At 43.7% G+C, this 13713-nt stretch overlaps 1 protein-coding gene across 1 annotated transcript in view; it reads left to right on the top strand.

The window, feature by feature from the left end:
• ADAMTS17 (ADAM metallopeptidase with thrombospondin type 1 motif 17) overlaps positions 1-13713 on the top strand; it is a gene marked incomplete at its 5' end in the record, with an annotated part of 154974 nt that overhangs the window by 49637 nt on the left and 91624 nt on the right. The window contains one exon of the mRNA XM_084213817.1: positions 8067-8172. Coding sequence (XP_084069943.1) covers positions 8067-8172 — 106 coding nt within the window. The remainder of the gene's footprint in view (positions 1-8066; positions 8173-13713) is intronic.

Genomic DNA, 13713 nt, shown 5'->3' with positions numbered 1-13713 from the left:
GCAGGTGGCTCAGATGAGTTGCAGGGACAAACTGACAAGTCCAAAAGTGGAATTGACAGAACTTATCTGAAAAAAGGAAGATGAAAATAGCCCCAAGGTTGGTTTTGGAACCTTACACAGTTTGCAGAGCTGCAGCTATGGCAGGCAGTGCCAGGGTTGCTTTTCCATTCCTTGGGAGATGGAAGCCTGCAGGTGGCAATCCATCCTGAGGACAGGGCTGGCAGACTGGCACAGGCATGTAGCAGAGTGGTGCGAATGGAAGAGTTACGTTTTTCTCTTTTTTTGGTGAGTTATTTATTTCCTGAAAGATGCAGCTTAGGGGACAACTGATGCAATTCTTGAGTTCAGGCCTCTTCCACCAGACAGCACAGTTCAAAATGAAATCACTGAAATACTGGTGTTTGATAACGTCTGGGAAAGGGAAGGGTGAGATGAATGGAGGCTGTTTGGAGCAGGAGCAGGTGGAGCTCTCTCCTCTCCTCAAGCTATCCAGCAGGTGAGAGATGTGGAGTCATTTTTATCCTGTGTTGTCTCTGTTCTGCAGCCACTGCAGTGAAAGAAAGTTACTCCCAGAGCTCCACAAACCCTGGATCCAGTGCTCAGTCCTGCTGCTGCCTTGATGGGCTGCCTGCCTGTTTCATATTGTCGTGCTGATGTTTCCATGCAGTTGGGAAGGGAAGGCCCTGCTTAACTCTACAGCAGCTTGTAGGAAGGACTGGCAGGTTCCTGCACTGAGCACCACGAGTCCAACACAAGATATTCAAATCCAAATGCCTTTGAGCCCCACAGAGAGGTGACTTTCAAGGGCCAGGATCCAAATCCTGATTTGCAGCTTGGTTTCAGTGTTGTTGGTGATGTTTTCTTTGAGTTGTCAGTCTCTGTTCCTGTAGCCTTTCAAAAGCATCAGATCTCTGCTGCCTTCTGCCAGATCTGATTCTTTTCTGGTGGGAGATATCCCTGAACAACGTTGTCCCCTGTGCATCTCTCATTTTCTCTCACTATCTTGTATCTCTCTGATTTCCACCTCTTGTTCCTATTCCAGTTCCAACAGCTGTCCCTCCTTTATGCTCAGTGCCAGGTTTTGCCCACACCTCCCTGCCTGAACAATTCCATTCCCTCAGACTTGTTCAGTAATTCCTCAAGTGAATCCATGATGCCAGAGACTTCTGACCCAGGGCTGGAGATCCATTTTTCTCTAGCAGTAAGTACACACAGACATTCTCAGGGAGCTCATCTTCCTTTCTGTTCTTATCTGCTGCCCTCCTTGATCCCTGCCTCCCTCAGAAGTGACTCCCTGCTGCCTAGGAGATCAAAGTCATGTTTCCTGAAGCCTTCTGGAAAACCCATATTATCTCCATTTGCTACTTTTCTGTCCCTGTCTCTTCTCATTCCCTTATCTCTTCCCATTTCTCTTTCTGCCTTGTTCACTGAATTTGAATTATGCCAGGCTTCTGTATTCTTCCCACCACGGTGTGTTAACTCACTCAGTCCAACCTCCAACTGGAATCCCTCTCTCAATTCCACCTGGCCAGCTCTTCCCCTGCCTTTCCTCTCAGCAGCTGTCCTAATATATCTTATTTGGAGTAATCCAGCTCGTGTAATCCCTCTGTATGTGTAAGCACGGAGGCTTTCAGCACCAGGCAGTGATGTCTGTAAGCAGATGGTGAATTAGCTGCCTGGATTTGGGAATCAGCATTCAGGAATGGTGCTCTGATTTGGACTAAATGTCCCAAACTCCATATTTAACTAGAGAAACAGGATTGCAGGAAGGAGCTGTGTTTGAGATCTGCATTCAACAGCAGCCCAGGCTCTGGGGAGTGTTGGGGAGAAGCTCTCTGGAATGTGGCTGTTAGCATATCAAAGTAGAGTAAACATGGAGATGATACCCTGCTTCCTCTGCCCCAGTTAATTAAGGCACTCCTCATGTCTCCTTGGAAGGGAGGATTTATTAATGTGCTGTCATCCAGGGGAGTGATGGTTTGCTGAAAGGGAGGAGCCATTAATGGCACGGAGGATGTCACGCTGAACAAAGAGCAGATGTCAGAGAGACAGGGAATTTCTTTTATCTCCTGCTTTGCTGAGGTCTCAGATCCTGGTGTTTTATCATAAAAGCTTAGAAAAGTAGGGCTGAAAAGAACTTCAGGTGGGCTTTTAGTGCATTCTCTTGCTGCAAGGCAAGATCAGTGGTGCCTGTGTCACTGATGGATATCTGCTCCGTGGGGCTGAGCAGGGTGCTTGTTTCCAGCTTTCTCTAAATCCAGTGAACACCACACCTCTCCTCAGTTATGGTCAGTGTGGTGAATATTTGTGTTTGTGATCACAAGTCCTGGTGAATGGCACTGGAAAGGAATGTGGTTTCAGAGATGACCGTGCCAAACCTCTGAGGGTTTCCAAGGGTTGTCTGCTCTTTTAATGCAGCATGAATAATGTTTTTGTAGGCATTGGTTAAAGGGATCTTCTTGGCCAAAAAAAAGTGTTAGAACATCTCTCAGCTGTCTTATCTCACTGCATTTGGTGTCTAAAACAGCTTTTGCTGGTGTGGTGTGGGTGAGGACAGATATCCCTGAAGCTAGGAGAGGTCTCAGTCTCTGGAGCTTTTCTACTGTCTGGGCAGCCCCCTGTGCCTCAATCAGTGAATTAGCAGAGTGTAAATCCAATGCAAACAACATTGGAGTAAAGCTCTTGCCATCTTGGGGAATGTCTGTGTGTGGGCAGGTTGGTAAAGGGGCAGATAAATTATTCATCCATTAAACTTGTAAAACCTCAGGAGGGTTCCCAAGAAACAGAAAAGCCCTGCAGAAAGACTGAAAGGTGAAGCTGAGGGTTGGCCGTGCTGGGGAGGGGATTCCACATGCTCCATTAATTGCTGTCCTGCAGGGTAATTCAACAGAGAAAAGGAAGATAGCAAAAGCACTCCTTTAAGCTCTGATTAAATCTTGCTGCCTCTGCAGGTTTACAGACATGAAGAGGTCTGGCCTCACAAAGGTATTTTTATCAGCAAGGCACTGAGGAGGGCAGCTGGTTTAGGTGTCAGGTAATTTGTTTGGAAATGGGGCAGTGCACTCCTACCTGGGCTCCAGTGTGGGATGAAAGAATTGACTGAGTTCTGTTGAGCTGCAGTGGTGCCATGGCTAAAATTGGGGTGTTTCTGCCTGAATCACAGTCCTTCCACAAAGGCTAAGGCACGTGGTTGAATCTGGCTTGTTCAGCTAGAGCCCTGGTCTTGTGAAATTTTATCCAGGCCACTCATCAGACCCTTGGGTGTTGTATCAATATTCAATGCCAAGTATCTCTAATTATTTCTAATAACTAGAATATCTAATATCTATTAATATCTCTAGTAATTCCTAATCAGAAAGCAATCTCCTGCCAGAGGTATTGAACATTTCACTGTTTTGTTCTATGAGGACCTTGTGTTCTGAGGAGTTTGTAGTTTATCCTTGTGAGCTCCAGAAACATCAGTTGGCACTGTGAATATCAGGGAGAGATTTGAGATGTGGTTCATGATGAGTGTGTTGTTTCCTGTGTGGTTTTTGTTAAATGCAGTAACAATAAATATTTTTGCTAAGAGAAACAGTTTCCATACATGAATATTAAACTCTAATGGAAACCATGTTGTTACTGCAAGATTAACAGAAATTGGCATCTTGGAGGACTGTCCAGCATTAAGCCAAATTAATCTGTGCCACTAAGATTGCATGTCCAGCTTTGAATTAGGGCATTCTCATAAATGAAGGAACAGCTCACCCTGTTCACTCCTCTGGATGATCCCTATAAACCAGACTTGGCCTGGAGGCTCAGTGGTGACAGCCTCAGCCTGTCTGTGTTGTATGTGCTGGAGAGGGCCCTTCCATGGATACAGTTCTCTTTCACCTGGATACTGCTGGCTCTTGAGACCTATGTTTATTCAGCTGTAGAACAGTGTTAGTACCTATCTTAGAGGCAGTTTAGTGGGTTTCTTCTTTAATGTTTCTTAGATTTTGGAACCTTTTCTATGTAGGCTTCATAGAAAGGGAGAAGTATTTTTCATTTTAAGTATCACAAGCACTGAAAGATTCCCTTGGTGACTGACTTGATGTGTAAATACAGGCAGGGCATCTCTGTCAAACATATCATTGCCATTGAATGGAAAGGCAGAGCATGAATCACTTCAGGGTTTCCTGATTTTACTCCTGTAGGATGTTAAGAGAGGCTACAGGAATGTAATTGATGGCAATGTGTGAGCTGCACAAATTGAAAATCATGGGAGGATGAGAAAAACATCAGCTCAGCACCAAACTAGTAATGATGGGGAATGGGAGCTTTGCTCTGAGCATGTGGATGTGCAGGGAGTCTCTGTCTGTGCCAAGCAGACTTCAGGACTGGGAGTTTGGCTCCCTTCCCAACAGCAAATACATTGAGCAGGAGGAGAGCCAGCCAAGTTTTAATCAAGTAAAAGTTCTGTATCCAGAGGTGTTTGGCAAAAGAAGAGATTAAAGTATTAGGAGTGCAATGAAAACAAGACATTAGAGAGTTGAAAGCTGGAGTACCTGGACAAACCACTTGCTGAGTGAATACTCCAGAGCCATCAGGAGGGAGCCCCAGGTGTTTGGAGTAGGACAAAAAGGGAACCCACACACCAGGACTTGTCTTCTCCCAGCTTTGGCCATCCATGTGGCAAGTGTGTAATGTCCTCATGCCTTGCTGGGCTGGGGGGAGAGATGGGATCATTCCCCTTGGAGATACTGCTGATGGAGGGCTCATAGCTGGCAGGAAGGCCAACAGCTGCAAACTGTTTATGTATGACAAGTTTTTGGATAAATGTGAGTTTACACAGTTGCCTGTGTCCCAGGCTTTGCTGTGGAAGTGCAGATAGTTCTGTGTGTCCAAGCCCAAGCACAGAAGTTATGGGCTGTAATTATGTAATTTCTCAGGAGAGAAAGGAAAAAACCCTAGTGCTTGGTAATAGTAAAAATAGTAATTGGCTTTCCTTTCCCTCTTCCACTGATGCTCCTGCTTGACCTCTTTTGTATATTAAAAATAGATTTGTGGTAATTGCTGACAGCTTATCTGAAAGATAAGGACATTTTTCCCCCAAAGAAAGTCACTATCTGTATATTTCCAGAGGTGCATGAGAAGTGTGGGGTTTCCTTAAAAAATAAAAGACAAAAATCCCAGTTCAGCTTCCTTCCTTATTTTTCATTTTCACACGCACACACCTGTCTCACAGACAGAGCCAGAAGCAAAATTACCAAATAAAAGCATTTCCTCTTATATTATTCCCAGCCTGGTAGAACCATGGCATGCCAGGATTTTCACAAACGTGTCAGAATTCGTGAAGTTTTTATTCCAGTTCTGCAGACTTGAAAGGCTCAGATAAAAATCTGGAAATTTAAGAGGCAAACAACAGTTTCCATTCATCCCAATGAAAATATAAATCATGTTAATGCACCTACCAAGGCATTGTGCTACTATTGTTGTTGGTTAAAGGTGCATTTTTCTCTGTATATCAGTTCTGTGGATCATTGTACTGGCTTACAAAAAAGCTGCATTTATGTTAATGGTTCAGCTAGATTTACTAAAGATCTGGAGTATGCTTGTAGATCAATAATTTATTTGCTGTTGATATTCTGATGAGAGGAATTTGTGCTCAAATGTATTGGTCCAAAGGAAAATTATAGTCTTAGGAAATAGTTTGATAGAAAAAATAGATTTCAAAACCATTTTTAAAGCAAGCTTTTTCAGGCTTAAAATGTGATACCAATTTTTTATAACTGGCTTGCTGTTCCAGAATGACTCTTTTTAATAAGCACTCAGCAGCTCACAAGCTGGACTTCTTACTGAGTTCATTCCATGTACTCCAAAGGTTTCTGCTCTTCCAGGATTATGAGTTTCTCTGCCCAGTCCATTTCTGTAATAATAAACTAATTTTAAATGGCTACATTTTTTAATTGATTATTGCAGATATTTTAAAATGGCCACACAAGATTCACATTAAGCACTGGAAATAGCTAATAAAAATAGATGACTAAGAGTCTGTAACTGAGCCACAGTCTCTACTTCTTTGACCACTGGTGGATGTACAAGTCCTTAATCATTACTTTTCCACCCTTGAATAATGAGGGTTTGAGCACAGAGCAAAAGCCAAAATAATAATGTGGATATGCATTGCCAGGTTCAGTGGAGATTAGAGCCACTAAACAAAGAATTACTCTTTGGGATAATGTATTTGACATTTTAATTGGTATTTAACATATTTTAATTATAGTCAGAATTCTAGACTGTTCTGCTGCACTGCACCTCTCAAAAATGGGAATGTTGCCCCCTTCCATCTCCATGATGGTAAACATAGACCCAGCCTCATTTTATAAAATCTCTCAGAAGGAATTTAGCATGAATAATTTCAAGCAAAACTGACTTGCCTGATTGACCCCTGAGCCTGAAATGCAATTGTTGCTCCTCTGTTAAAACCTCATGTGTCAGACACAACTGAGAGAGATACTGGAACAAGTTAATGGAAGATAAAGGTGGAATAATCAGGCTTAGTAGTAGGAATAAAACACTTCAGGTAAAATCCTGCTCTGGTCATTTCTGCCTAAAGCTGCTGAAAGGGAACCAAAATATCTCTCCCTATTCAGTTAAAGTGTCTTTCAGCTGACTCAATACTCGGTTTTGGCTTTCCTTTAACCAAAAAGGGGCTCATTCACTGGGCCACCAGGTGTGTGTGAATTGAGCTTGCAATCTCAAAAATCTTTCCCAAAGAAGCCTGTTCCTTCCTGAGCAATTCCTTGATGTCCGTTGGATTATTCTGCATGTAAGAAGCAAGTCAGTCCAAGAAGAATGCTGAAATCTAGCCTTTTAGGCCACTGATTTAAAAGGTTAAATCTTGATTATTTTTTTTTTCTTTGTGGTATGGATCTGTCCTTTCACAGTCATCATTTTTAAAGTTAGCGAGTGTTAGTGCCTGATTTCTGCCTTCACTCTTCTCTGCAAGTGCTGAAGTAAGAGGCTGTTGCCCATCCCTTCATTCCATCCAGAACACCCCTGGCAACTAATATCCACATCCTTATTGTTGTCAAATCTCATAAAAACAGAGCTGGACTTCTTCCAGGTCTAAAGTTTTACATTTGCACCCTGATAAACACAGCTTTGTCAACTCTGAGAGGAAAAGAAAAAAAGGAAAACAGGCTCCATTGCATGGTCATGGTGTGCTCCTTAAAGGCAGATCCATCCAGGCACCCCTCCATGGAACCAGTGCTGCAGTGAGGAAATAGATTCCTTGTGTGCTGTTAAATACAAATAAAAGCAGATATATCCACTGGGACACCCTGAGGTGCCAGCACAGCATTCCCAAGTGCAGTGGCACTTTCAGCAGGGGCCACTCTGGCTGCAGGAAGGGCAGATGAGGACTATTGTTTTTCCATAGTAGAGGTTCCATGCCATAACTTTGAATTCCTTTTTGGCCTCAGCCTCAAACCGTTCGTGGTGCCCACACAAACAGGAGAATACTGTGCATGGATCAAATCCTAAATTCCACTCAGTAACAGGAGACTTGTGCCACCTACATTGGCTTTGTGACTCACCAGCAGCACTTTGCCAGCTCTCCTGGCTCTGACACCCTGGCTTTCTTTTAAGCGTGAAAAGAAGGGAAAATGTAAGATCTTTTCAGAGTCTCTGCTTTATTGTTTTATTCCTGCTGGCTGACTTCATTCTGAAAATCAGAACTCCATTTAAATGCTTGTTCAGGCTCCTTCACTGCATCTTCTAATGCTGTAGTAGAGGGAATTAGTAGACAAGTTTAGATGATTTTTGGGTCAGTGAAATTATTTTTGAGACAGTTAAATATATTTTCCAACAAAAGCAGTGGAGGCGAGTGTGTTTTACTTATTTCCTGTCTGACAAAACTCTGGACTGATTCTTCACTAGGATGAGGAAGAAACTACTCAGATGATCTTGTATGGAAACTGCTCTAATATTTTTCATTCTGGTTCCATTTTTGATCACTTTGGTTGTTACTGCTGTATGTTTTGAATGAATGAGCTGTTTCTCTGGTTCTGATGGGAACATTCTCTCTGTTTCTGTTGCAGGAATTGCTTACCTAGGAGGTGTCTGCAGTGCCAAGAGAAAATGTGTTCTTGCTGAAGACAACGGTCTCAATCTGGCATTCACAATTGCACATGAACTTGGGCACAAGTAAGGACCTGTCCTTCTGTTTCCTTCTTTTCTTATGCCACTGCAGGATAGTTTTATTTAAAGCCAGACAAGTGCAATTACTGGAGTGGTGTGTTTGTTATGATTTCATGAATGTAGCACATTGATACATAACCTAATTTTCAGGAGGCTTATGTAAATACCCATTTTAGTACACAGAAATCTTTCTAGCTGTTCTTCCCCTGTTTTCAGCTCTCTGTTCTGATTTTGAGCAGCACAAAGAGGCCTCAATCTCTTAAATGACTGACAGTAATAGAGACAAATTTTGATTTTCTTGACTATGTAGAATAGGTCCACAAAACCAACGTGAGCCTCAGAATCTTTGAACTTGCTAAGTTTTCTCCGAAGTTCAGGCGTCTGTGTCAAGGACTTTAATAGTTAAATAGTTTGGTAATGGTTTCATCTCTGCATGTGAAGTAATCTGCTGTGACTGAAATGGTAAACATCAGTATTTTGGAAATGCCCTTAAGCAGAATTATTGGATCAACAGAAAGAATTCCTATAACTTGATTTATCAGCTCAATCACACCTAAGAAAGACACTTTGAACACACTGGAAAAAGCAGGAAAGAACGTGACAAGTCCTAGTCAGACAGCAATTTGCAGAATGAGATTTCTGGGTGCTTTGTGCAGGTGACTTTGGAGACTCTTTAAAGCTGCCTATAAATATCCCATGGGCAGAAGAAAACAGAATTGACTGGAAGAGTCAGCTGCATGCTCTTAGTGCAGATAATGAGTTAACCAAAGGTCAGCTCCACATTCCCTGCTCTCCAGGCCCAGTGTCACTGCACTTACTCATAACACTGATGAGCTTTTTCCCCTTTCCATTGACATCATTCTGGTAGCAGTGTCACAGTTGGGCTGTGGAAGGTGCAGAATTAGGCCAGGAACAAAGTTATACAGGGGGCAGGACTGTGCCTGGGGGATTTTCAAGCACTCTTTCCTTCAGCCTCTCTGGATGTAAGGTGGGAAATCCCAGCTTTGTTCCTGCAGTAAGAAGTTGTGCCTGAGGTTTTCCTGCGCCCTTCCTGCAGCTCATGTGTCTGGTGTATCTTCCTTTCCTGCAGTAAGAAGTATTTCACAGCTATGTCAGAGCCAATGGAGCATGTTCAGGTTCTGGCCAATCTCATTCCATGACAAATAATTACTTTATGGCAATGCATTTCAAAGTTGCATGGAGGATATTTAGGTTACCTACCAAAAAATGAATCTCCTGTTCACCCTCCAGTGACACCAAAGGCAGCTGAGCCAAACCGAGGGTGGTTTCAGCAGAAATGAAGGACATTTGGTTTTGGTTTTATTTAGATTGCAAGCCAAGATGTTAAACTGAGCCTAAACTTAATAACAAATTAACCTGTGGGTAATGCTAAGGGAAATTCAGCACTCATCTTTGGATGGGCCAAGAGCAAGAGGGAAAAATACTTGAGCCGCAGAAAATCCAGCTGTGTGAAAGAGTGAAACTGGTCTGCCCTGGTGTTTGCCAAGTTTCTCAGCAGAGTTGACAAGCTTCCTTCTAATAATGCCTTGCAAAAAAATCCCCATCATAAATAGGGGATGTAATGCTTTCAGATACAGCTCTCCATCTGTGCAGAAAATTGCCAACTCCATTTTCTTTTCTGAGGGCATTTTGGTGGTAAGACTACGTCTTTCCTCTGCTGGTTTTCTTTCTTTGCCTTCATCTTGGAAAAATATTTCAGGAGTGGTAGAGGGTGTGGAGGTCAGTAAGAGCCAGTTTAGGGAAGCAAGGCATGGGGGTAATGTGGCCCTGGGAGGGCACAGGAGCCGGGAAGGCTCCAGCTGAAGGTTATAGAATCTGTTGGGAGGATTTTGCTGCCACAAGTGTTTGGGTATATGTTCCAGGTTATCTGACTCCACAAGGAGCTGCAATTCTCTGTCACACATTGGGGCACATCCTTCTGCCTTGCCACCAGCAGCCTAATTAACCCCCAGTGCTGCCAAATCAAAACAGAGGGGGGAAATGCCATGCCTGTCACCCCCCCCCAACCTGAACATCAAAATCATCCCTCTGTGCTGTCATCCACCAGGAGCCTGGCTGCTCATTTCAACCTCTGACCAGTTGTCTGGTGTCTTCTGGAGGCCAACAGCAATCTTTTCATTAACCTTACAAGGTGTCAGGCCTTCTTCTTCTGGTATTGACCTGCAGTAAGATGCTCTGAGCTGTCCTGTTTCAGCACATCTTGTGCAAATAGAAGAATTCTTTGCAGACTTCTGAGTTTTTGAGTGAAATGTAAGGAAACCAATTGCAGACATGAACACAAAGAAGCTGACATGAGCTTTAAAAATGAAAACCAAGGAAAACTAGGTGTAAGTTTCTTAATTTAAAACAAAATCCAATCAAAACTTACATCCATATTGGCAAAAATATAAATTTTGGAGAGCCATAATTTTGAGCTGTATTGAAGTCTGATTTCCTTATGAGTGTAGAAAAGCTGAGATTTATTATTCTTTCCTTAAGACTAACAAATGTCTGTGGAGATCACAAGCTCAATTTGGCATTCTCAGATAGTTTCTGATGTGGACTTTGGAAAAAGTGAATGGATTACTAATTGATGTGTCAGATTCCTAATCTGCCACTAATGTCATTTGGACTGACTGCAAAAAACACTATTCTGGACAGCTGCACTATGAAAACATGGAGACACCATTAAATAGGATGAAATATAGGAAGTTGAAGGATGGAAGTTCATCTTCAGGTTTAACCTGTGGAGTTGTTGCTTGATGATGGGGTGAGGGACATGACTTTTGTATTTAAATCTCCAAGTCTGTACTGATAGTTTTGGTCCATGGACACAGAGGGAAGATCCATCTGTATTTAGATACCATTTTTTCTGCAAAGGATCCAAGAGAAGAGTGTTGCTGTTACAAAAAAGTAGCAGGCATGGAGCCCAGTGTATGTGTGTTGAGGCTGCAATTCATAAACTTCTTCCCACACAAGACAGGACCCTCAGCAAGCCTCGTTCCTTCAGTCAGCTGGGTCAGAGTGGATGTCTTCTAAAACAGCACACTTGAGTGTAACCAGGGTTTGTTGGATTTTATCCAGGGTTTGCTGGGTGTGGTCCTGACCTACAAAAAAGGGAATACCCAGAGATCACAACGATCACTGAAGTCTTAAAATGTACCAGTCTGAGGTCTTCATATTATAAACATAATATGAACACTGAGCATTTCTTACTCTCATCTTTCCTCAGAATTGCAGGGCAAGTCCATCAGTAAAAGCCTAAAAGTGCCCTGCTTTTGTCACCAGGATCCTGACTGGTGCCTCCCTCCTCCTCCACCTCCATGAACTGCCCCAGCGTGGGGCTGGTCTGAGATTCACCCCCCAAAGACCACCGTGAACAACCGACTTGGAGAAAAATAGTGGTGCTTCCCCCCCTCCTACTTCTCTCTTTGCCTACAGCAGTGACTTTGTTACCATTTTGAAGTCCTTCTCCAAAGAAAAAGCCAAAGAAGTTTTTGGAAACAAAAGCTGGGATTCATCCGTGTCTCCGTTATCCCCGCGCGGAGCTGGGCGGGCTGCAGCCAGGGGTTTTTCAGGACAACAATGCCAGCTTTGTTGCCATTGCTATTTCTTTCAACAGCCTCAGCTTTCCTGTTGTGGGATGGGGGCAGGCTTGGGTGAGGAGGGAAGATTCCCATTCATGAGCCAGAGGAACCTGGCACTGCCTGGATGGGGAGAGAATGGCCCGAGGTGGTGTGGCTGGGAGCCATGCTGGGGCAGATGCCCTTAGGAAAGGGGATTAAAATCAACTGACAATAAGCAAGGAGCTGCCTCCTGCCAACAGCCTGAAACCACACGGCCTCAAACTTGAAGCTGAAACAGATGAGGACAAAAACCAGTCCAAAGGTAAAAGCCCATAATGCACAAACCAAACAGCTCAGGGCTTGGAATCAGACAAAGAGAAGGGTTTGGAACCAGCAGGTTTCTCTCCAGTGTGCTTATTTGCTTTAGATGTTAGGTATTGATAGCTGTAGCTTGGGTAAAATTACTTCAGAGTGCATAATCCTTTGCTGCCTTTGTGGTGTCTCAAGCATCGTGGTGTTGCAGGTGAGGGAAAAGCACTCTGGCTGCTCCCTCTGTGGCCTGGTATTTGTGCTGATGGACTTGTGAATAACATTGGCCTCCCTATCTGTGTAGTTCTGCACCCAGCAGAGAGACTGATGCAGGTGTGCCAGAATGTGGAAGCCTTGCAGGCTGAGGAGGAGTGTCTCTGAGCAGATCCCAGAGGTGCAGGGTGATGCCCTGTAACAGTTCACAGCAGCAAACCCAGTCACTGTGGTGCAGCTAGTCAGGATGCCTGGGAACCAAGCAGGAAATTGTGCCCCTTCTCCCCTGCCCTGAGATTTCTAAAACATTGGTCATAATGCATTTTAAAAATGACAAGTTTCATGTGGAAGCTGAGGACCACCCCAGTAAATGTGATAGATCTGTGCAGACAGGTAATGCTGCAGAGTGCACACTGTGCTGATAGAAACCTCCTTCTTTTTCTGGATCAGCCTGTCCTGCCATTCCAGTCAGAACGGTGCCAGCAGCATTGGAGCCAGACAGCCAAATCCTGGTGCTGGGGCAAAGGCAGTGCTTCTGGAAGCCATGGAGAAATTGAGGGACCTCTGCTAAAAATTCTGTCCTTTTATCCTGGGGTTATAACATTTAGGTGCAGGATGTAGGAGCTGAGAAGCTGTTTCAAAAGAAAAAATGCCAACAACCCTCTGTTTTTCAGAGCAGCTCAGCACCGTCTAACCCTTGAACTCAGGGCTCTGTCAGTGGAGGCAGCTAACTGTAGTTTCTGTCCTGGCTGATTTTAAACATTAACCCTATTAAAAAAAAAAAAAAATCTCTCACCTGGGTTTCTTTTTCTTTTCTGTGTTTCCCTGAGTTAGTCCCACATTCATCAGGCAGGTTCTGCCTGACCTGAATTTCTGTGGAACATTTTTCTTTGTTGTTGTTGCAGAAATACACTGATGTGTCCCCAGATTACTTCATAGCTCCCAAAAGGCATGAAAACCAATGTTACTTAAGTTGTAGAATCAAACATGCAGAAGCACCAAAGTCTCAGTTTCAGGGTTATCCAGACAACTTCAGTTATAACTCTACTCCCTCTGTACTGCAAATGAGGTCAAACTTCTATTCACAGGGTAGGATTTCAGCATGTACTTAAAGACTTTACTTAAACACATGCCCACAGGCATCTTATTCACTCCTGTGAATTATTATTTTACTATAAAAGAGCTCTTGCAGAGAGGTGCCCATCCTGTGTGTCTGTAGGGTAACACCTGGTTATGGATGGCTCAGGGATGTAGCCTGTGGCTGCCAGGATCTGTCCAGTGGCTGCACAAACCTCTCCAGTGGCACTGCTGGCAGTTTGGGTGTAGATCCTGCCTTCTGTTGGGGAGCTGTGGTTCCCTCGGTGCCTTCATAAAGCCTGTGTGGCCCTTCTGAGCATGCTGTGTGTCAGAACTCACATGTCTGCATTTGGAGCGGTGGAAAATCAAGGTCAGTTGGATC

The sequence above is a fragment of the Fringilla coelebs genome, assembly GCF_963513975.1.
Source record: "Fringilla coelebs genome assembly, chromosome: 12".
NCBI lineage: Eukaryota > Metazoa > Chordata > Aves > Passeriformes > Fringillidae > Fringilla > Fringilla coelebs.
Note: the sequence above shows the minus strand (reverse complement) of the source record. Positions and strands in the feature narration are given on the sequence as shown.